At 39.6% G+C, this 25,006-nt stretch overlaps 1 protein-coding gene across 1 annotated transcript; it reads left to right on the forward strand.

Moving 5' to 3' along the window:
- Nucleotides 1-19,661: 19,661 nt before the first annotated feature.
- LOC141719106 (uncharacterized) lies at nt 19,662-20,045 on the forward strand. Its single transcript, XM_074521490.1, has one exon. It carries the CDS (start codon nt 19,662-19,664, stop codon nt 20,043-20,045), a length of 384 nt encoding a protein of 127 aa, XP_074377591.1.
- The last annotated feature ends 4,961 nt before the right edge of the window (nt 20,046-25,006 follow it).

The raw sequence follows: 25,006 nt of genomic DNA on the forward strand, positions 1-25,006 counted from the left end.
TGAATGTTCTTATCTAAGCCACGTTTAGTGTGCTCTATTATTTAAGCCACGTTGTGTGAGCTATAGATAGTTTTGGTTATTTTCAACCCCGATCTGCTTTAGCTTGCATATGTCTTCATGTTTTGACCCTGCTATACTTGTTCAACGGGTATTTTCATCAAAACCCAGAAAGTTTGTTTGGTATTATTCTGAAATTTTTTTGCTATCTACAAAAGCAACCTTGGATCTACATTTTTAGCTTCAAATCTTGGTCAGTTTTTGTTTGTACACTTGAGATAATGGCAAGAGTAGAAAGAGTATGGTTGGGAGACCCTCCGCAAGTACCCAGGTCCAAGACCAAGACCACTCTTAGGCACAAGACCTGGGGGAGATCAAGAGACCTTCCAGGAGAAACCATTGACACAACATACCCCGATCTTGGAGAGGGTAATAATACCTCGGATGCAAGGAACCTAATTGAGCTCAATTAATACAATTATACCAATATTCCAGTGCCGAAGAGCATATGGCCAGCCTAACAAGCAATGAACTGGCTGAAGCAATCAGGCTCTATAGAGAGGAGCAAGCCCGGGCTCAGATAAAATATGCACAGGAGGATGACCAAGAAGAGTCTGGGGACTCTCAGTAATCTAGGATATTTGTCTTCGACCGAATCGTAACTAAGGCGAAAAGAATCAAAAAGAGCAAAGTAAGAAAGAGACAGAAGCAACCAGGAAGAAGAGGTTGGAAGAGATGAGAGAACAGATAAGGAGAGAAGAAGAAGCAAAGCTTGAGCTGAAAATTCAAAAAAGAATACAGTTAGAAGAGGAGAGGATCCTAGCTAAGGCCAAGGGCAAGAGGACCCGGAGGGACCCCACCCCCGAGGTCATTTATGAAGATGATGAGGAGGGGTAGAAGGACCTGAAAGATATGATCTACAACTTCAAAGAAAAATGGAGAAGGACTCTGGAATGGAGATTGGGGAAACTCTAACACCCTTTAGCCATTCTTTAGAGGCCATTCCCCGGGCAGAGAAAACCTCAAGCATTATAATTTTGATATTTTAACGGATTGGGGGGATCTAGAAGAACACTAGAATTATTTCGAGCAAATTGCACAAATATACTACTATAATGACTTAACAAAGTCCAGGTTCTTCGCATCGACTCTCAGGGGGGCTTAGAGGTGGTTTAGAAAGATCCCCTCCCGAATCATCCACAGTTGGAAAGACTTTCACGGGGCCTTCCTCAGGAGGTTCCAAGTAAACAAGACACATGAGCTGCACATGTGCCATCTCGAAACTATACACCAGTATGACAACGAAACTCTCTCTGCTATATGAGGTGCTTCCAGGAGGCAATAAACAAGATCTCAAACTTAGATGAGCGGGACGCACTAAGCTATTCTGAAGGAACCTGGATCCGGAACACAATGAGAGTTTACATTATTGAATTGATCAACAAGAACACAGAGCCTAGCTATTGCCTACTCTTATGGCATCCAGATTCATCAAAGAAACAGATGTGCTCCAGGCTATGAGGATGACCCAGAACGGGGGATCCAGGAATAGAACTCTGATGACCGACCGAAAGGGGGTTACCATCAGGATAAAAAGTTCAAGCGAAGCCGACAGACCAATATAGTGCAGATCACTCAAATATTTCAGAGAATTGGTCATAAGATAGACTCTAAAGCGACCCGGGCCAACTAGGCAAGCTAGGGAGCCTAGTGGGAGAAGATTGGACCCCGCTGAATAGGACCAGGGAGGAAATACTGAAAGAAATCAAAGACAAGCCATTCTACTACCCCCCCCAAGCCTATGCAGACCCCACCGGAAAGCCGACCTTACAATAGATAATGTGATTATTATAAAATGCATGGGTACAAAAACTGAGAATTGTCTATCTCTCAATACTTCATCGAATAACAAGTTAAGAAGGGTAACCTAAATCAGTATGTCTCCTGAGATACCAATCAGAAAGAAAGAAAGATCAAGAAAAGGGAAAAATTGTAGTGAATGTAGTCCTAGGAGGTTCTCATTCACCCCCCGTAACCCGGACTCAGGAGATAAGGTATTCTCTATCCAATCCTTCACGGAGATGGTATTTTCATTCAGTAGCAAGGATTATGAAGGGGTCAATCCTAATCATAATGAAGCTTGGTAGTAACACTTGATATCTTTGACAACGAGGTGAGAAGGATGTTGATAGACAACGGCTCCTCGGTTAACATCATATTCAAGCACATAGTGGATCATATGAAGCTAGGGAGTGTGCACTCAAATGAATTCCGGGAGGATCCCCTCTATGGGTTCAGGAATAACTTGATCCCGATCCAAGGAACCTTGTACCATCTGGTGATATTCAGGTCAGCTCTAAACCAGGTCACCCATGTGATAACGTTCTATGTGATCAACACTCCCTCTACCTACAACGGAATAATTGGTCGCTAAGCTCTAACTAGGATACAAGCAATCACGTCTATATCACACTTAAAAATCAAATTCCTAACTCCAATGGGGATATGAGAAGTTAAAGGAGACTACGAGGTCACTGAAAGATGGTATAGCCTGGCCCTGGTCATGGCTGAAACTCACCAAGACAACAAAAGGAAGGCCACAGTCCTTTGAAAGCAGCAAAGCATTAAGAAACATCTCCCCACTCAAGGGGATGTTGCAAGAAGAGAAGTCCAGGTTATAGAATCCAACCTGGATCCAAAAGTAACCAAGCTAGGCTCAGAAGAGCCAGAAAGCAACCAAGTCATAGTAGAGGTTGAAATGAACCCAGGTCTCAGACATGGAAATCCTACTATGCAATCAACCATCCCTGAAACAAATGGAGTAAGGGAAGGAAACCAAGAAAAGATGACAGCCCATGGTCAAATCTATATGAAGAAGAATACTGAAGCCCGGATCTAGCAATTGGTATCAAAACAGGATCAAGCCAAGATCGAAGCTGCAGTAGAAACATAACAATTCTGATTGATGAGAGCAATTCTTCCAAGAAGGTAAAGATAGGGTCCGAACTTGGACCTATCTTCAGAGAAGACTCGGTTGTAATAACCCCAAAATTTTCAACTTTTTGTAACCCTTGTGAATAGTGTTTTAGCTGAATGAGGAAAACTTTTCACGCCACACTATGTAGGGGTTCTGTTATGGATATTCTGGGATATTATTAGTACTCTATGTAGTATATAAGTGTATGTAAGATCGTCAGAATCCAATTCCGAACACTTTGGTTTTTCCCGGAAATCCACTAGATACGGAGAGAATTGAGTATAAGGTAATAGGATAAAAAGGATTTAAATTAAAGGATTATAATAGAGGATCATAAAAAGGAATATAATGTATTGAGAAAGGTTAAGGGAACCTAAGTAATAAGATCCCGGGTATGATCCTTCAAACGATAAACGAAAACGAAAGTTAAGCGAACCGTATAACAGATCAGCGGTCATTAGGCAAACGATTAGGAAGTTAATCAAAGGGATTAGTGGGAATGATGTCATCCAACCAATAGAAAGGGGACAAGGAGGGAAAGATGACATCACCACATGACACAAGCATGACATGGGAAGGAAGGAGGTGTGGTGGCTTTGTAACCACACAAATTCAAGGGCAAGAAGGTAATTGACTAAATCAAACACAAAAACAAATCAACCAAGCCAAGCAAATTCATTCTTGATCAAAATCAAAAGAAACCAAGGCCTTGTTCATCTTTGCTCTCGGCTTTTCACTATTCAAAAGGCAAGAAAAATTCAAAAATCAAAGATACAAGCTTCCTAAATTGGTGAGTAAATTCCCTAATCATCTTCATGCTTAGTTAGGGCTATATCATGAGTTTAATCCATTAATTCCTTCTCAATCTTCTTCATTTAATCAAAGAAGAAGACTATGAATAGTGTTTTCAAGTTTTTAACTTGAAGTTTTTCTTGTTTTCCTTGAAGATCCAAGCATTCCTAAGACTTCTCAAAGCTTCTTAAGGCTTCCTAGCTCCTCCCACCACTTCAAGGAAGGTATACCATCTCCAAACCCTAGATTCCTATATATTATAAGATGATTTTGATTAGTAGGGTGCTATTGTAGCTTGTTGTTGTGATTTAGAGTTTGGGATTTGAAATGGTAGTGAAATGGAATGGTAAATGTTGTGGTTTTGATTAAAAGAACTTAAGTATGATTAAAGTTAAGCTTAGGCATAAGTATGAATGATTAAATTGAATTGGTTGGGGTTGTTATGATGTGATAAGGATGGATGTTGGTTGTATGTTGGATTTGAGGTTGATTTGGGATGGTTTTGAATGGTTTAAAATATTGGAAATCGCGTAAACATAGCCGTCGTAACGTCCGATTTTCTTTAGACTGTTTTTGTGCATAACATTAGGACCCGAGAACCCCCTGCTAGATTATGACCATTGCCATGTCTAGATAGCTCATGTTACGAGCTTCAGTTTTGATATGTAGTTCGTTCGATTCCGATGCACGGTTTAGGAGAAACGACCGTTTCAAAGTAACGGCGTTTCGCGAACGAAACTTTTTCCCCTCGCCTTACTTTGAAACATAGGTTAAAGACCAAAAAGGGTTAATTAATGTATGAAACATTTATGGTAAGTGTGTTAGGCAGTTGGTAAGATACTCGCTAAGGAATCGCTTTAAAACTCGTAAAGGTTAAATTATTAAAAATGGTGGAGCCGAGGGTACCCGAGTGACTTAAGCGAACCAGTGAGCGCAAAACAAGCGTTAGAGTCTAAGTTAGTTAAAGTATAGATTTACAAGTGATTTTGGTTTAATCCCAACTTACTTGTTGTTTATAGGTTACCAGACTCGTCCCGAGCCTTTTATCACCCCAAGTCGCTCAGGCAAGTTTTCTACCCGTTATACTGTTGTTGTGATGTATATGTGTATATGCATGATCTTGCGATAAATGCATATTTGTTATTAGCAAGTTCTTGCGATATATTGTAGCATGTGATATGGTATATATGCATGCCTGTTTTATATTCTTGGATTATATATCTGTTGGTTAAAATGCTTATAGTTGCATAATACCTGTGCTAGAGGATAGCGGTAACTTGCATATACCCTTAGTATAGGGACCCAAAGGTGAAAATATTTTCTAAAACCGGGAGTCGAGGATCCCGAGTAGATTTTATATATATATATATATATTTATATATATATATATGGTTATAGTTTTCCAAACTATTAATCGAATAAGGTTTATTCGATAACTTTAACTTTATTTTATTATTGAATATTATTTCGAATATTCATCCGAGGACTTATGACTCCTTTATTTTATTATTGAATATTATTTCGAATATTATTCGAGGGCTTATGACTCCTTTATATTATTATTGAATATTACTTGGATATTCAATCGAGGATGTATGACTCCTTTATTTTATGAATATTATTTATAATATTCATTCGAGGTATTATGACTCCGCTTATTACTGAAATATATTCTTTATTTTATTAAAGAATAAGGTGTCAATAATCAAACTTATTTTCGATTATTCAAATAAAGATAATACTTTCATATAAGTGTATCTTTGGTTATTTAATACTCGTTTCAAGTATAAGTTTTAATACTTCTACTTCAATTATTTTTATAAAGATAATTCTTTGTGGGAATATTATTTAAATAATAATATTCAGATATTTTTAATATATCGGGACTGATTTATTTCATTAAATCAGTTTTAACTCTAAACACTCTTTAAAGTGTTTTCGAGTCTTCAAATAATTTTTAAAAGTTAGAGCGGATCCCAAAACTCATTTTTATATTTAAGATCTTTCCTTTTAAGGGGATTTAAATACTCGCTCAAAACCTGAGGGATCCGACTCTAGGGAGTATTTTATATTCGCAACAAGGTTGCTGTTTTGATAAATGAATTGATTACTTGCCCAATGTTCGGGAAGTAAGCCCATCTAATTGAGTCGGCATAAGCGACAGGCCGGGGTACGGTCTATCAAAGTGTAAGTGGCTGGGTGGCAGTCCATCAACGTGTAAGAGGCCGGGTGGCGGTCGCACAAGGTCCTTATGTGGCCAGGGTGATGACCGGTGGGGGATTCATCCATCTACTAGTAGAAAAGGTTACTTATTGGTATCTTTGCCTGATCAGCAAGATATCTGGTTTATGCCAAAATTCTTTTCCTTTCCAAAATTCATTGGATGTTTCAAACTCTGTCATACTTTACATAACAGAGGTTCCAGGAAATGTTTAAGAGATATATATGTGGATATATATATATCGGGACCTAAATAAAGTATCTCGTAACTTTATTTCATTCAATAATATTTCAAAGATTGAATCTATTCAAGTCTTAACTTGTGGTCTCATCTATGGGATGTTTTTTTTTAAAAACTTATAATACTTTGAACGGTGGTAGTTCAAGTAGCTTTATAAATGATATAAGTGTAGTGAAGTATTGGTAACTTCATTCCTTGTTTTTACTTATATCTAGTAAGTAATTATCTTACACATGATAAAGATTCTAGTAAGTATCCATTTAGATACTTATATTATTGTTATCACTATGTATTATCTTAGCGAGCTGTAAGGCTCACTCTTGCTTTATTTCTTCATCACACAACAACAGTTAGGGATAGATGGCCAGACTCCAGCAGACCCAGCGCAAGCGCGTGGGAAGCGTCCCGCGTCTTCCCGATGATGTTGTAGCTGCTATAGCTGCAGAGGTAGATCTATTGTAGTTAAGACCATCTACTTTTGAGAATCAATTATGTATAATTATAACTTGTGGCAGATAATGGCAATTAACTGTAAATTTATCAAGTAATCATTTTGGGTTGTAATAACTTTTAAATGGTGGATTCAAAGACTTATACTTATTTCAATTTCATCTCTGAGACTATAACGGGTTGTGGTGTGTGTTAGTGTGGGGTCACAGCATAAGGTTATTATTATTAATTAAGTGAAGTGATATTGTGGAAAGAAAGACCGTGATGACCCGGATCCCCGACCCCGGATCTGGGGGTGTTACAGAAATGGTATCAGAGCTAAGCGTTATAAACCTCAGAGATGATGCGATGATATAATAATAAACTCACAAAGATAATAAGAACTCTTGCCAAGTTCATGGTCGGACTACTTAAAGTAGTACTGACAGTTAAAACCCTTACGGGAACCCTTATAAGTATCATGATAGTAACTTAGCTCGTTTAATGTGTAGGCGCCTGAGATAGGGGACCCTGAGATGTTCGAGCACGAGCATGATGAGGCACTTCTAGATGTTGAGGATCAGGAGGAGCCTGAGATGGAGGAGGATGAGGAGGACCCCTCAGAGGAGTCAGAGACGGAGGTCATTGCTATTTCAGATGAGGAGGACCCCTCAGAGGAGTCAGAGACAGAGGTTATTGCTATTCCAGATGAGGAGGACCCGGATGAGGTCCCAGTAGCTGAGGAGCGTGTTGGACCTATGGTAGTGTATGCTGGTATCCCTTTACCCACACTCCCGGTGGTCAGAGCTCCTACCCCTCCACCACTATCCTGGATTCCCGATGATGACAGCTCAGAGACCCATACTTCCGAGCCTAGGCAGACCGAGGAGGCACCCTCAGCGGCTTCGGATTCACCACCTCTTGACCATGCCCACAGGCAGTCTTCGTTAGCTCATGGATATGTTCAGGATGTATTGAGGACCCGAGTGGCTGTTGCCGAGGGTCGACTGGATGAGGCCAGGAGGGAGTTGGATACAGAGAGGGCGGGTAGGCATACCCGAGCTTATGAGACTAGGGCTTCTATACCCCGATCCTTGAGGAGGGAGCTTACGGGGATAGAGCTCACATCCCGAGCGAGGCTCAGATCGCTCCAGGGGGACAGGCATGGTAGGATCTCCAGGCGGCAGGCCGACTATATCTTCCATCATGCGATGGAAAGGGTATGGGAGCTGACCCGCTCCGGTGTGTGATTCAGGATTGATAATGGAATAGTCTAGTTGTCTAGTTAGCCGAGGCCTTAGTAAGAGCCAATTTTCCGGGATAGTTGACTTGTATATAGCATCCCTTTTTCTGACTAGACAGGTAGACTCTTGTGTATCACTTTTGGGACAGATGACTGTAGCACTGTTGTACATTTGACCAGATCAAACTATGTATTTCTCGCATTATGTATATATTTGTTTCCTTTCGGTTCAGTTCCATAGTGACGGGATCACTGTTGTTATCATTATTATTACTACACTTCGTATTAGAACTTTCTTAAAATAATAGAATTGCGATATACGTTCTCCCCATTATAAGAGCTGTGCAAGGCACAATGTTGTATATGATTGTGACCTAACGTTAAATTTTCCCAAAAAAAAAAAAAATTTATTATCAGAATCATGCTGCCAAGAAAGATTGGAACTAGGGCGAACCCTGGATCTGAGGACCAGGGAAGCCATAACCAGGATGATAGGAACCAGGAGCACAGTGAAGAGGAAGATGAGGATTATGTGGAACAGGATGACTCCCTGTATGAAGAGGAAGAGGAAACATATGATGTTGAGGGATTTGAGATAGAGGCTGAAGAAGGAGAAACCGAGGTTGAGCAACCAGTACCAAACCCAGGCATGGATCCCATGGGCCAGTTCATGCAACTCCTAAGGCAAAATTTGGAACGTCAACCCAACCCACCCCCTCAAGGAAGTAACAATGTTGTGGCAAACTCTTTCAGGGCTTTTAAGTCCCTTAAGCCCCCTGAGTTCCACGGATCAGCCGACCCAGTTGAGGCAAGGGCATGGTTAAAGGAAATGGAGAAATCTTTTGAGATTTTGAGTACCGAGGAGGCACAGAAGACTGTATTTGCTACCTACCTTCTGAAAGGAGAAGCTAACTACTGGTGGGAGGCCAAGAAAAATATGGAGACAGACGCTATTATAACCTGGGAGAGATTTAGTCAGTTGTTTCTGGGGAAGTATTTCCCGAGGTTTATGGAAAACCAGATGGAGCTCAAGTTCTTGGAGCTAAAGCAGAATAACTTGTCTGTAGCAGAGTACGAAGCAAAATTTACTGAGTTATCAAGGTTTGTGCCAGAGTTTGTGAGCACCGAGGAAAAGAAAGCTAGGAGGTTTCAGTAGGGACTGAAACCGTGGATTCAGAATAAGGTGGCAATCCTTGAGCTTACGGACTATGCCACTCTGGTACAAAAGGCAACGATTGTAGAAGTTGGAAGTGAACAGATGCAGAAGGAAAGAGAGAAGAAAGGAATAAAGAGGAAAAGTATGAGCATGGGTGGAGGTTCCGCAGGAAGGAGCTTCCCAACTAGATTTAATCGAGGAGCAGTGTCCCTACCGGGAAAGAACACTGGGTTTAAGCGGCCAATGAGTGTGAGTGTGAGCCAGGGCGGCCAGAAGTCAAGAATGTCCTATTCCAACCAGTCTCGACCCCCATTGCCAGCCTGTAACATATGTGGAAGGAATCACACTGGGGAGTGTAAAGGAAAGCCAGTAACCAGTTTTAAGTGCGGTCGGGAAGGCCACTACTCAAATAAATGCCCTTCGTCAGCCCCTGCCGTCATTCCAACCACCAATTGTCATCTGTGTGGACGCCCGGGTCATTGGAAGAGGGAATGCCCAATGAACAAACCAACAGCTTCGGAAGCAAGCAGGGCTGCTTCTAATAAGCCACCTACTGCGAGGACTTTCAACATGACAGTCCAGGATGCTATGAAAGATTCAGATGTGATAGCAGGTACCCTTTCTCTAAATTCAGTCAGTGCAAATGTTTTATTTGATTCGGGAGCAACTAAATCTTTTATATCAAAGGACCTTGCGCGTAAGTTAAGACTTAAGGCTGAACCCTTGATAGAACCCTTACAAGTAGAAATAGCCAATCATGAAATTATTCCTGTTAACCAGATTCACCCCGCCTGTGAGATAGGCATAGGGGAGCAATCTTTCAGTATTGATCTGATTCCTTTTAAATTAGGGGAGTTTGATGTGATTTTGGGAATGGACTGGCTATCTAGCAACGATGCTCAGATAGACTGTAAAGGGAAGAAAGTTAAGTTAAATATCCCCGGGAAGAAAGAAGTTATATTTAGAGGAAAGAGGCAGGCGCAGAAATTTTTGACCATGGCCCAGGCCAAAAGGATGCTACGAAAAGGAAGTGAGGCTTACCTAGCCTATGTGATGGACACGCAGAAGGAGGTGCCCAACTTACAAGATATTCCAGTAGTCAACGAATTTGAAGATGTATTCCCACAAGACCTTCCGGGATTACCACCCGATAGAGTGATTGAATTTGCTATTGAGTTGGCCCCAGGGACGGCGCCAGTTTCAAAAGCACCTTACCGGTTAGCCCCGTTAGAAATGAAGGAATTAGCTATCCAATTGCAGGAACTCTTGGATAAGGGTATGATAAGACCCAGTGTGTCTCCGTGGGGAGCACCAGTTTTATTTGTTAAGAAGAAAGATGGGAGCATGAGGTTGTGCATCGACTATCGAGAGTTGAACAAGCTAACCATAAAGAACAGGTACCCATTGCCTAGAATAGACGATCTGTTTGACCAGCTAAAGGATGCTGTTTATTTTTCCAAGATCGACCTGAGAACTGGATATCACCAACTAAAGATTAAACCCGAAGATATTTCCAAGACAGCGTTCCGTACCAGGTATGGGCATTATGAGTTCTTGGTAATGTCCTTTGGATTAACCAACGCCCCAGCGGCTTTCATGGATTTAATGAATAGAGTATTTAAGAAGTACTTGGACAAGTGTGTGATAGTTTTTATCGATGATATTTTGATTTACTCAAGGACTGAGGCAGAACATGCAGAGCATTTGAGGATAGCTCTAGGAATACTCAGAGAGGAGCAGTTATATGCCAAATTCTCGAAGTGTGAATTCTGGCGGAATGAAGTACAGTTTTTAGGACATGTGATCAATAAAGAAGGAGTATTGGTTGACCCCTCCAAGATAGAGGCGGTCTCAAATTGGGAAAGGCCAACCACTCCCACAGAGGTAAGGAGTTTCATAGGATTGGCCGGCTACTATCGTAGATTTGTTCAGGACTTTGCGAAGATCGCAGCCCCTTTGACACGACTTACTCGTAAGACAGAGAAGTTTGAATGGACGGAGAAATGCGAGAACAGTTTTCAGGAATTAAAGAAAAGGTTGATAACGGCTCCGGTATTGGCATTGCCGGACGGAAAAGGAGATTTTGTGATATATAGTGACGCGTCGCATAAAGGATTAGGATGTGTGCTTATGCAGCACGGTAAAGTTATTGCGTATGCGTCGAGACAACTGAAGGAATACGAGGTTAGATATCCTACTCATGACCTTGAGCTCGCGACAATAGTATTTGCTTTAAAAATTTGGAGGCACTACTTGTATGGAAAGAAGTGCGAGATTTTCACAGACCATAAGAGCCTCAAGTACATATTTACGCAGAAAGAGCTCAACATGCGCCAGAGGAGATGGTTAGAACTAATCAAGGACTATGATTGTGAGATTCTCTATCATCCAGGGAAAGCCAATGTGGTGGCTGATGCCCTTAGTAGAAAGGAAAGACTCAGAATGATAACGACTTCGGAAGAGTTGATAAGGGATTTTGAGAGAATGGAAATAGAAGTAAAGGTAACCGGAACCGGAACTGAAAAGCTTTTTGAGATCTCAATGCAGCCAGAGTTATTGGAAAAGATCAGATTGTGCCAGGAGAAAATAATGAATGAAGGCAGAGAGTCAATGACTGGAGAGGAGATCCATACCGAGAAAGATGATAAAGGGATAATGAGGTACTCCTACCGAATTTGGGTTCCGAATGTTCAAGAACTTAAAGATGAGATTTTGGATGAAAGCCATAGTTCAAGGTATTCCATTCACCCGGGAAGTACCAAGATGTATAGGGATTTGAAGGAATATTACTGGTGGCCCAACATGAAGCGGGACGTAGCAGAATGGGTAAACAAGTGTTTGACTTGCCAAAGAGTAAAGGCAGAGCACCAGAGACCCAGTGGACTTTTGCGACCCCTGGAGATTCCCGAATGGAAATGGGAACAGATAGCGATGGATTTTGTTGTAGGCTTGCCAAGGACGAAAGCCAATCACGACGCCATTTGGGTAATTATAGACCGACTGACAAAGTCAGCTCATTTCATTCCTATCAATGAGAGATACACAGTCGATAGACTGGTGGACATTTACCTTAAGGAAATAGTGACGCGACATGGAGTCCCAGCGTCCATTGTCTCAGACCGAGACCCCAGGTTCAACTCCAGATTTTGGAGGAGCTTTCAGGAATGTGTGGGGACCAAGTTAAATATGAGTACCGCGTACCATCCCCAGACGGATGGACAGAGTGAAAGGACCATCCAGACACTAGAGGATATGTTGAGAGTCTGTGCAATAGACCTTAAAGGAAGTTGGGATGATCACTTGCCGTTGATCGAGTTTTCTTATAACAATAACTTTCATGCTAGCATCGGAATGCCGCCTTATGAGGCCCTGTACGGAAGAAGGTGTCGATCTCCCTTATACTGGGATGAAGTAGGAGAGCGGAAGATGCTCGGACCCGAAGTGGTCCAAAGGACCAAAGATATAGTGGATCTTATCAGAGGGCGACTTGTAGCAGCCCAAGACAGACAGAAGAAATATGCAGACCTAGCCCGAAAGGACAAGGAATATGAAGTAGGGGACTTAGTACTGTTGAAAGTATCCCCTTGGAAGGGATTAATGAGGTTCGGAAAGAAAGGAAAACTAAGCCCAAGATACATTGGACCTTTTGAGATATTAAGACGGATTGGAAAGTTAGCTTACGAGCTAGCCCTACCCCCTAATTTGCAACAAGTTCATAATGTGTTCCATGTGTCAATGCTAAGGAGGTATCATCGGGATGCCAGACACATAGTGGAGTACGAGCAGGTGGATATGCAGCCAGATCTAACTTACGTGGAGAAGCCAGTAAGGATTATGGATAAGAAGGAGCAGGTGCTTCGGAACAAAGTGATCAAGCTAGTCAGAGTACTATGGCAGAATCATAACGTGGAAGAATCAACTTGGGAACTAGAGAGCACAATGCTAGAAAAGTACCCCCATTTGTTTTCTGTTTGATTCCGGGACGGAATCCTTTTAAGGAGGGGAGACTGTAATAACCCCAAAATTTTCAACTTTTTGTAACCCTTGTGAATAGTGTTTTAGCTGAATGAGAAAACTTTTCACGCCACACTATGTAGGGGTTCTGTTATGGATATTCTGGGATATTATTAGTACTCTATGTAGTATATAAGTGTATGTAAAGATCGTCAGAATCCAATTCCGAACACTTTGGTTTTCCCGGAAATCCACTAGATACGGAGAGAATTGAGTATAAGGTAACAGGATAAAAAGGATTTAAATTAAAGGATTATAATAGAGGATCATAAAAAGCAATATAATGTATTGAGAAAGGTTAAGGGAACCTAAGTAATAAGATCCCGGGTATGATCCTTCAAACGATAAACGAGAACGAAAGTTAAGCGAACCGTATAACAGATCAGCGGTCATTAGGCAAACGATTAGGAAGTTAATCAAAGGGATTAGTGGGAATGATGTCATCCAACCAATAGAAAGGGGACAAGGAGGGAAAGATGACATCACCACATGACACAAGCATGATATGGGAAGGAAGGAGGTGTGGTGGCTTTGTAACCACACAAATTCAAGGGCAAGAAGGTAATTGACTAAATCAAACACAAAAACAAATCAACCAAGCCAAGCAAATTCATTCTTGATCAAAATCAAAAAGAAACCAAGGCCTTGTTCATCTTTGCTCTCGGCTTTTCACTATTCAAAAGGCAAGAAAAATTCAAAAATCAAAGATCCAAGCTTCCTAAATTGGTGAGTAAATTCCCTAATCATCTTCATGCTTAGTTAGGGCTATATCATGAGTTTAAGCCATTAATTCCTTCTCAATCTTCTTCATTTAATCAAAGAAGAAGACTATGAATAGTGTTTTCAAGTTTTTAACTTGAAGTTTTTCTTGTTTTCCTTGAAGATCCAAGCATTCCTAAGACTTCTCAAAGCTTCTTAAGGCTTCCTAGCTCCTCCCACCACTTCAAGGAAGGTATACCATCTCCAAACCCTAGATTCCTATATATTATAAGATGATTTTGATTAGTAGGGTGCTATTGTAGCTTGTTGTTGTGATTTAGAGTTTGGGATTTGAAATGGTAGTGAAATGGAATGGTAAATGTTGTGGTTTTGATTAAAAGAACTTAAGTATGATTAAAGTTAAGCTTAGGCATAAGTATGAATGATTAAATTGAATTGGTTGGGGTTGTTATGATGTGATAAGGATGGATGTTGGTTGTATGTTGGATTTGAGGTTGATTTGGGATGGTTTTGAATGGTTTAAAATATTGGAAATCGCGTAAACATAGCCGTCGTAACGTCCGATTTTCTTTAGACTGTTTTTGTGCATAACATTAGGACCCGAGAACCCCCTGCTAGATTATGACCATTGCCATGTCTAGATAGCTCATGTTACGAGCTCCGTTTTGATATGTAGTTCGTTCGATTCGATGCATGGTTTAGGAGAAACGACCGTTTCAAGTAACGGCGTTTCGCGAACGAAACTTTTCCCCTCGCCTTACTTTGAAACATAGGTTAAAGACCAAAAAGGGTTAATTAATGTATGAAACATTTATGGTAAGTGTGTTAGGCAGTTGGTAAGACACTCACGAAGGAATCGCTTTAAAACTCGTAAAGGTTAAATTATTAAAAAATGGTGGAGCCGAGGGTACCCGAGTGACTTAAGCGAATCAGTGAGCGCAAAACAAGCGTTAGAGTCTAAGTTAGTTAAAGTATAGATTTACAAGTGATTTTGGTTTAATCCCAACTTACTTGTTGTTTATAGGTTACCAGACTCGTCCCGAGCCTTTTATCACCCCAAGTCGCTCAGACAAGTTTTCTACCCGTTATACTGTTGTTGTGATGTATATGTGTATATGCATGATCTTGCGATAAATGCATATTTGTTATTAGCAATTTCTTGCGATATATTGTAGCATGTGATATGGTATATATGCATGCCTGTTTTATATTCTTGGATTATATATCTGTTGGTTAAAATGCTTATAGTTGCATAATACCTATGCTAGAGGATAGCGGTAACTTGCATATACCCTTAGTATAGGGACCCAAAGGTGAAAATATTTTCTAAAACCGGGAGTCGAGGTCCCGAGTAGATTTTATTTATATATATTTATATATATATATGGTTATAGTTTTCCAAACTATTAATCGAATAAGGTTTATTCGATAACTTTAACTTTATTTTATTATTGAATATTATTTCAAATATTCATCCGAGGACTTATGACTCCTTTATTTTATTATTGAATATTATTTCGAATATTATTCGAGGGCTTATGACTCCTTTATATTATTATTGAATATTACTTGGATATTCAATCGAGGATGTATGACTCCTTTATTTTATGAATATTATTTATAATATTCATTCGAGGTATTATGACTCCGCTTATTACTGAAAATATATTCTTTATTTTATTAAAGAATAAGGTGTCAATAATCAAACTTATTTTCGATTATTCAAATAAAGATAATACTTTATATAAGTGTATCTTTGGTTATTTAATACTCGTTTCAAGTATAAGTTTTAATACTTCTACTTCAATTATTTTTATAAAGATAATTCTTTGTGGGAATATTATTTAAATAATAATATTCAGATATTTTCTAATATATCGGGACTGATTTATTTCATTAAATCAGTTTTACTCCAAACACTCTTTAAAGTGTTTTCTAGTCTTCAAAATGATTTTTAAAAGTTAGAGCGGATCCCAAAACTCATTTTTATATTTAAGATCTTCCTTTTAAGGGGATTTAAATACTCGCTCAAAACCTGAGGGATCCGGCTCTAGGGAGTATTTTATATTCGCAACAAGGTTGCTGTTTTGATAAACGAATTGATTACTTTCCCAATGTTCGGGAAGTAAGCCCATCTAATTGAGTCGGCATAAGCGACAGGCCGGGGTACGGTCTATCAAAGTGTAAGTGGCTGGGTGGCAGTCCATCAACGCGTAAGTGGCCGGGTGGCGGTCCAGCACAAGGTCCTTATGTGGCCAGGGTGATGACCGGTGGGGGATTCATCCATCTACTAGTAGAAAAGGTTACTTATTGGTATCTTTGCCTGATCAGCAAGATATCTGGTTTATGCCAAAATTCTTTTCCTTTCCAAAATTCATTGGATGTTTCAAACTCTGTCATACTTTACATAACAGAGGTTCCAGGAAATGTTTAAGAGATATATATGTGGATATATATATATATCGAGACTAAATAAAGTATCTCGTAACTTTATTTCATTCAATAATATTTCAAAGATTGAATCTATTCAAGTCTTAACTTGTGGTCTCATCTATGGGATGTTTTTTTTAAAAAACTTATAATACTTTGAACGGTGGTAGTTCAAGTAGCTTTATAAATGATATAAGTGTAGTGAAGTATTGGTAACTTCATTCCTTGTTTTTACTTATATCTAGTAAGTAATTATCTTATACATGATAAAGATTCTAGTAAGTATCCATTTAGATACTTATATTATTGTTATCACTATGTATTATCTTGCGAGCTGTAAGGCTCACTCTTGCTTTATTTCTTCATCACACAACAACAGTTAGGGAAGATGGCCAGACTCCAGCAGACCAAGCGCAAGCGCGTGGGAAGCGTCCCGCGTCTTCCCGATGATGTTATAGCTGCTATAGCTGCAGAGGTAGATCTATTGTAGTTCAGACCATCTACTTTTGAGAATCAAATTATGTATAATTATAACTTGTGGCAGATAATGGCAATTAACTGTAAATTTATCAAGTAATCATTTTGGGTTGTAATAACTTTTAAATGGTGGATTCAAAGACTTGTACTTATTTCAATTTCATCTCTGAGACTATAACGGGTTGTGGTGTGTGTTAGTGTGGGGTCACAGCATAAGGTTATTATTATTAATTAAGTGAAGTGATATTGTGGAAAGAAAGACCGTGACGACCCGGATCCCCGACCCCAGATCTGGGGGTGTTACACCGGTGTTATTGCTCCGAAGGTACGCTGATATATTTGCCTGGAGCCCAAGAGACATGCCTGAGCTACATAAATCCATAGCAATGCATAGCTTAGATGTCAACCCAGAGAGCAAACCAGTTAAGCAAAAGAGAAGAAACTTTGCCCCAGAAAGGTAGAGAGTAATAGACGAAGAAGTTGAGAAACTCCTCAAAGCCGGGATCATATGCGAAGTTAAGTACTCGGAATGGCTGTCCAACGTGGTTATGGTAAAGAAGACAAACGGGAAATGGAAAATGTGTGTCGACTACACTTACTTGAATAGTGCATGCCCGAAGGACCTCTACCCCTTCCAAATATTGATCAATTGATAGATGCCACATTCGGGCACATCACGCTAAGTTTTATGGACGCCTTCTCGAGGTACAACAAGATCAAGATGAATTCGAAAGACATCCAGAAGATTGAATTCATCACCCACAGGGCAGTTTATTCCTATGTCATGCTGCCTTTCGGATTGACGAATGCAGGCTCAATCTATCAGAGAGTAATGAATAAAATCTTCAAGACCCAGCTTGGAAGAAACCTAAAATCTTATGTTGATGACATGATTGCAAAGTCCACAAGCATCCAAGGTCACATAGAATATCTAAAATCATGCTTTGACAACTTAAGGAAATACTCACTAAAGCTGAATCCGGAAAATGCATATTTGGAGTGGGGAAAATTCCTAGGATTCATGATCAGCAACCGGGGAATTAAAGCCAACCCAAAAAGGATAAAGGAAATCCAGGAAATAAAGCCTTCTAGGACCCAGAAGGATGTTCAAGAAACTAGCAGGGTCACTAGCGACACTTAGAAGATTCATCTCAAAGCTAGCTGAGAGATGCCTACCTTTCTTTGACCTATTAAAAGGAGCAACCAATAAGAGGAAAGTCAATTGGAATTCGGAATGCCAAAGCACATTGAAGAAATCAAAAGATATATGTCCCAGCCATCAATCTTAACCAAAGCCCAACCCGGGAAGCCCCTATTCCTCTACTTATCAGCAGGAGCCCTAGCAGTTGGAGCAGTACTGATCAGGGAAGAGAATCGCAAACAACAACCAGTTTATTATGTAAGCCAAGTGCTAAAAGATATGGAGACCTGATACCCAAGACTAAAAAAATTTGCTTTTGCCTCGGTTACGGCATCCAGAAAGCTCAGACATTACTTCCAGGGAAGGGAGATCCGGGTTGTGACTAATCAACCCTTAAAGAAGATAATACACAAGCCAGATGTCTCTGGAAGGCTGGTAAACTAGGCAATCGAGCTAAGTCAGTTCAACCTGAGTTTCATTCCAAGGACAACTATTAAAGCCCGGGCACTCACTGATTTCATCATAGAATGCAACTTTCCGGATAATGAGCCTAGGCTTATGAGCATTGACCCAGAGAGCAACAATGATCATAACCCGAGAGCCCAAGCCTTCAAAGTTGACGGATCTTCAACGAACGAAAGGTCAGGAGCAGGGTTCATTCTAAAGAGCCCAGATGGTTTTTACAATTCAAACTGCCATCTCCTTCTGGTTTTCAGCAATAAATAACCAGGTAGAGTATGAAGCCCTGATTGCAGGATTGAAGCACGCCAAGACCTTCAGGATCCAGGACCTTAAAATCTATAGTGACTCCCAGATTGTAGTCAAGCAAACAAACGGTGAATATATAGCGAAGGATCCAGTTCTAGCCAAGTACCAGGTTCTGGTCCAAAGCTACCTTGCCTTAATACCACAAAGTCAAGTCCTACAAATCTGCCGAGAAGAGAATTCAGAGGCCGATACCCTGTCTAAGCTAGTTCAGAATTCATCAGACCTAGATTGCACTGTCTACTTTGAGGAATTACAAAAGCCAAGTATAGAATCTAAAGAGGTCATGAAGATAGATAACATCCCGAATTGGATGACTCATTTCATCAACTACCTAGAAAAGGGAGAACTCCCAGAAGTAAAAGGGAAGGCTCAAAGATTAAAAGCTAAGGCAGCAAAATTCTTCCTTGAAGAAGGAATACTCTATCGTCGGACCTTCTCCTCACCTATCCTCAAATGTGTTGGCCCGGAAGAGGCAGAAAATTGCTTAATGGAAGTCCATGAAGGGATATGCAGAGATCATATATCTGCGAAGGCCCTGGCTCATAAGATAATAAGGCAGGGTTACTACTGGCCAACAATCCACCAAGATGCAAGTGAATTTGTGAAAAAATGCAAGCAGTGCCAGATTTTCAGCAACATATCCCGACTAAGATACCTACTAGTCTCAATTGACTACATGACTAAGTGGGTGGAAGAAAAGGCAATGAGAACCATAAACTAGCAGGATTGTATAAAGTTCATGGATAATATCTTGATCAGGTTCGGAATCCCAAGAATCCTGGTAACTGATAATGGGCCGCAGTTTGTTAGGTCAGAGTTCGAATCTTATCTCCAAGAGTGGGAGATCAAGCATAGAAAAGCATCAGTAGCATACCCTCAAGGAAATGGATAAGTGGAAGTAAAAACCGGATCCTTCTTCTGGGCATCGAGAAGAGGCTTAGAGAAAGTAAAAGCAAGTGGCCAGAATAATTTCCCAATATGCTATGGGCCTACAGGACCAGTCCCCGGACAAGCACATGCGAAACACCTTTCAAGCTAGCTTACGAAATAGAAGCGATGCTGCCTATCGAGGTAGGATCCCCTTCCCACCGAGCAATCAACTTTGATGAAATAGCCGATGAGGAGGGGCTCAGAACAAACATTGAGCTCATTGACGAGATCCGGGACCAGGCTGTAGCAAAGATGGAAAAATATAAGGAGAAGACTAAGGAACACGTCAGCAAGAAGTCCAAGGTCAAGAACTTTCAAGTTGGAGACCTGGTACTTCGAGACACGGAAGCCTCAGATCTCACCAATACTGGAAAATTAATGGCCAAGTGGGAGGGCCCTTACAAGATCAAAGAGGTATTAAGGCCGGGGACTTACAACTTAGAGATCATGGATGAATCAGGGATACCAAACACTTGGCACGGAATCAAGCTCAGGAAATACTATCAGTAAAAAAAAGCAACCAAAAACTTGTAGCCTATTGAAAGCAACCAATCAATGATTCAAACTCTTGTATGAAGAACATTGCAAATTAATGAAAAAGAATTTTCCTGTTTCAGTAAGCTATTATTTAAGCAATCAATATGAATCAAGCAAACATCAAACCTGGAATGCAATAATTCCAGGTTTAGATGCAATCACTCCAAGCATAAAAAAAACCCGGATATGGATTCATACCCGGATCCAGACCGGCTATAAATCCATACCTGGGTTGGAGGCAGCCACCCTGTATTTAGAACATTTCCTAAGTGCAGAACAAAACCAGAACCCAGACAATAATCCGGATATGAATTCATACCCGCATTAAAAGCAAAAACTGGGAGCTAATTTCAACCCGGTTGTAATTGCATACCCGAGTTAGAAGCAACAGCCTTGTACTTAGGATAATTTCTAGGTACAAACCAAGCAAAAAAGCAAACATATCCGGGTTAGGAATCATACCCGGACCAAAATACCCATTTAAAGCTAGCTTCAATCCAGATATGAATACATACCCGGGTCAGATGCAAGTGTTTTGTACTTGGAATATTCCCTAAGTGCAAAGTAAACCAAAAAACAGATAAGACCCGGGTATGATACCCTACCCGGATCAGAAGCATACAAAATCTACTTAGAATATTTCCTAAGTGCAAAGCAGTACTGAATACCAACCATCATTCCAGATAGAGGTTCCTACCCATATCTGAAGCAAATATTTAAAGCTCACTTTATCCCGAATATTAACTCACGCCCGGGCTGGGGACAGTTGTTTTGTACTTCCAATATTTCCCATGTACAAAATAAACCAGAAAGCAAACAAACCCGGATATGCACTCATACCCGGATCAAGAGCATACAAAATCTACTTATAATATTTTCTAAATAAGGAAATTCTAACCAAGCAACATTCAAACATAAATAGTTAACCTGGATTGACCACCAATCCGGGCAAATTCAAAGATTACAGATCATCCAGAAACATAGTACGAGAAACAAAGTATTAGAAACAATCAAAGTACTGAAAGGAAATAAATTACATGGGAAAGGCTCAGAAAGCTTGTCATTATCTTGGAAATGTCTGGATGAAACTAGAACTGGGACCATCGTAGGGTTCCGGCTCCCCCTGACCATGCTCAACGGCTGCCTTAGCGGCCAGGAACTCCTGGATGAAGCATTCCCAGTTGGCCAGGGGATCTGTCTTGACATGCCTTTCCTCCACGAGCCAAGCCCTACGAACTTCTGGAACCCCGGCTTGAGCAAGTTCCAGATCATACTCTTCACTCGCCTTGAACTCGGCAATGATAGCATCCTTGTTCAGGTTTTCCTTCGCAGCCAGATCGGCCTTCAGCTTCTCCACCTCCTTGGAAAGACCATCAGCCCGGGCCTTTTCATCCTTCAGTTGTCCCTTCAACCCAGACTCCACAGTCTTGAAGCCCTCTCGGCACTCATCCAGCTCATCCTTAAGGTTATCAGCCGTATCCTTCTCAACATTGATCTTATTGTTGGCCTGCCGGACCTCGTTGAAGGCGATATCAGAACAAATGGCTATGGCACTCCCCACCTGGAAGGGGAACAAAGAAAAAAAATTAAGTAAAGCAATACCACCCGGACAGAAAGCCAAAGACTATTACAAGTCTACCTGTCCTCAGTGCCCGGTATCCCTCTTGAAAGCCGCAGCCAACCCGGAACCCTCCACTTCATCCCAATCTTCATCAGCGGGAATATCTGACATGAACTCGGCCAGTTCCATCAGAGTCTTAGTTCCCACCTTCACCGGCTTCCCGCTCGGTGTAATATCCGGGTCATAGCGTGTAATTATTTTTATCAATAAATAATTATTAGGTGATAATTATGTGATTTTTGGTAAATTATCTGATGATTGGTGTTGATATATGAATGTTAACATGTGGTAAAGTATAAGTATGTTAATTTTATTATGTCCAGAATAAAATATAGATAATTATGGTATTTTTCTGGTAATTTTGGAGTGTTATATAATTTTATATTGATTTATGAATTTATTAATTATTTTCTGAATAATTATAAAATTATTTTATAAAGCCGGGAATCGTCCAACTTCAACCGGTTTTACGTTTTACAACCCGAAACTCTTCTGAAAACTCCTTCCTAACCTAATTTGGTAATTCCGGACATTTTCCGCGTTTTAACTTTTTCAATCCGGATTACGGTATGACCCGTGCACGGCCCGGTGCAAAATTTTCGATACGATAATCATTTCGATAGATCAATAAAACCCATATTCGCAGAAGACGGGATAATATTACATTATTTTCGTATTAAGTGTTTTATAAGAAGCTTGGTTTGGATAATTATCCCATACGTGTATCAAATCGGATCGTAGTTGCAGTTACTTAGCGGCTAAGTAACTAATTTATCGATCCAATATGATCCAACACGTGCCAATATTCCATAAATATAAATAGCCTATTTCTTATCTTATTTTATTCGTATAATCATAATCAGTCAGTTAAAACCCATAAAATACAGAGAAAACACTAATTATTCGTTACGTTCTTGAGAATCAAACGCACAAACGAAGACGTTATCGAACTCCGATTCGGATGTGGCATATATCAAATCGAAGCTCTCGAAAAGATCTTTCTGAATCAATCAACCATTTTAGTGCAGAAATCAAGGTGATTTTCTTATTTAGTTATTTTAATTCGAATTATTTAGTAATTAAAATATGAATTTTTGTTCTTGATGTTGGTTGTGTGATTTGATGCTAGAATCATGTAGATCTTTTCTTCTTGGTCATTTTGGTATATTGTAACACCCCCAGATCCGGGGTCGGGGATCCGGGTCGTCACGGTCTTTCTTTCCACAATATCACTTCACTTAATTAATAATAACCAACCTTATGCTGTGACCCCACACTAACATACACCACAACCCGTTATAGTCTCAGAGATGAAATTCAAATAAGTACAAGTCTTTGAATCCACAATTTAAAAGTTATTACAACCCAAAACGATTACTTGATAAATTTACAGTTAATTGCCATTATCTGCCACAAGTTATAATTATACATAATTGATTTTCCAAAAGCAGATGGTCTAATCTACAATAGATCTACCTCTGCAGCTATAGCAGCTACGACATCAACGGGAAGACGCGGAACGCTTTCCACGCGCTTGCGCTGGGTCTGCTGGAGTCTGGTCATCTTTCCTAACTGTTGTTGTGTGATGAAAGAAGAAAGCAAGGGTGAGCAGCAAGCCCACCAAAATAATATGTATAATGATTTACAATATATGAGCCTACTCATAATACTCATGAAAGTCTTGGTCAAAAGAAATGAACCAAGTTTGATATCTTAATGCGATGAAGTCGCAAAATATTCAGTATATATACATATATACTTTTCAAAATATTGGAAGTCCTCTTCCATGCATACTATACACAAAGTCCCAGTGTATAACTGTATATAAAAAAATATCGTTGCAAGGTGATCTCATATATCTAACCTTGTCTCAACGTTTTTCTGAAAATCTTTGTCATTCATAAGACAATTATTAATTAGATATAAGTTTAAAAGATGAAGTTACCAAATACTTCACTACACTTATATCATTCCCAAATACTACTTGAACTACCACCGTTCAAGTTATAATCAATTTCAAAAGTTCATCCCACTGATGAGACCACAAGATAAGACTTGAATAGATTCAATCTTTGAAATATTATTGAATGAAAAAGTTATGAGATACTTTATTTAGTCCCGATATATATATATCCACATACATATATCCCTTTAAACATTTCCTGGAACCTCTGTTATGCAAAGTATGAACAGAGTTTGAAACATCCAATGAATTTTGGAAAGGAAAAGAATTTTGGCATAAACCCGATATCTCGCTGATCAGGCAAAGATACCAATAAGTAACCTTTTCTACTGTAGATGGATGAATTCCTCACCGGTCATCACCCTGGTCATAATTAAGACCTCGCGCTCGACCGTACCCCGGCCCCTCACGCGTTGATGGACTGCCACCCAGCCACTTACACAATATTAGACCGTACCCCGGCCTGTCGCTTATGCCGACTCAATTAGATGGGCTTACTTCCCGAACATTGGGCAAGTAATCAATTCATTTACCAAATCTGCAACCTCGTTGCGAATATAAAATACACCCCAGAGCCGGATTCCCCAGGTTTTGAGCGAGTATTTAAATCCCCTTTAAAAAGGAAGATCTTAAATATAAAAATGAGTTTTGGGATCCGCTCTGACTTTTTAAAAATCATTTTGAAGACTCGAAAACACTTTAAAGAGTGTTTGGAGTAAGGCTGATTTAATGAAGTAAATCAGTCCCCAGAATATTAGAAAATATCTGAATATTATTAATTAAATAATATTCCCATAAAGAATAATCTTTATCAAAATAATTGAAGTAGAAGTATTAAAATTTACACTTGAAACGAGTATTAAATAACCAAAGATATACTTATATGAAAGTATTATCTTTATTTGAATAATCGAAAATAAGTTTGATTATTTACACCTTATTCTTTAATAAAATAAAGAATATACCTCAGCAAATAATCGGAGTCATAGATCCTCAAATGAATATTCAAATAATATTCAATAAATAATATAAAAGAGTCATAAGTCCTCGAATAATAATCGAAATAATATTCAATAAATAATGTAAAAGGAGTCATAAGTCCTCGAATAATAATCGAAATAATATTCAATAAATAATGTAAAAGGAGTCATAAGTCCTCGAATAATATTTGAAATAATATTCAATAATAAAATAAAGTTAAAGTTATCGAATAAACATTATTCGATTAATAGTTTGGAAAACTATAACCATATATATATATAAATATATATATATATATCCATATCCATATATATATGAAATCTACTCGGGATCCTCGACTCCCGGTTTAGAAATATGTTCACCTTTTAT

The sequence above is a fragment of the Apium graveolens genome, chromosome 4 (assembly GCF_009905375.1).
Source record: "Apium graveolens cultivar Ventura chromosome 4, ASM990537v1, whole genome shotgun sequence".
Lineage (NCBI taxonomy): Eukaryota > Viridiplantae > Streptophyta > Magnoliopsida > Apiales > Apiaceae > Apium > Apium graveolens.

What these genes read in the sequence shown, in the direction of transcription:
- LOC141719106 (XM_074521490.1), top strand. Translation starts at nt 19,662, where the DNA reads ATGCTGCCTATCGAGGTAGGATCCCCTTCCCACCGAGCAATCAACTTT.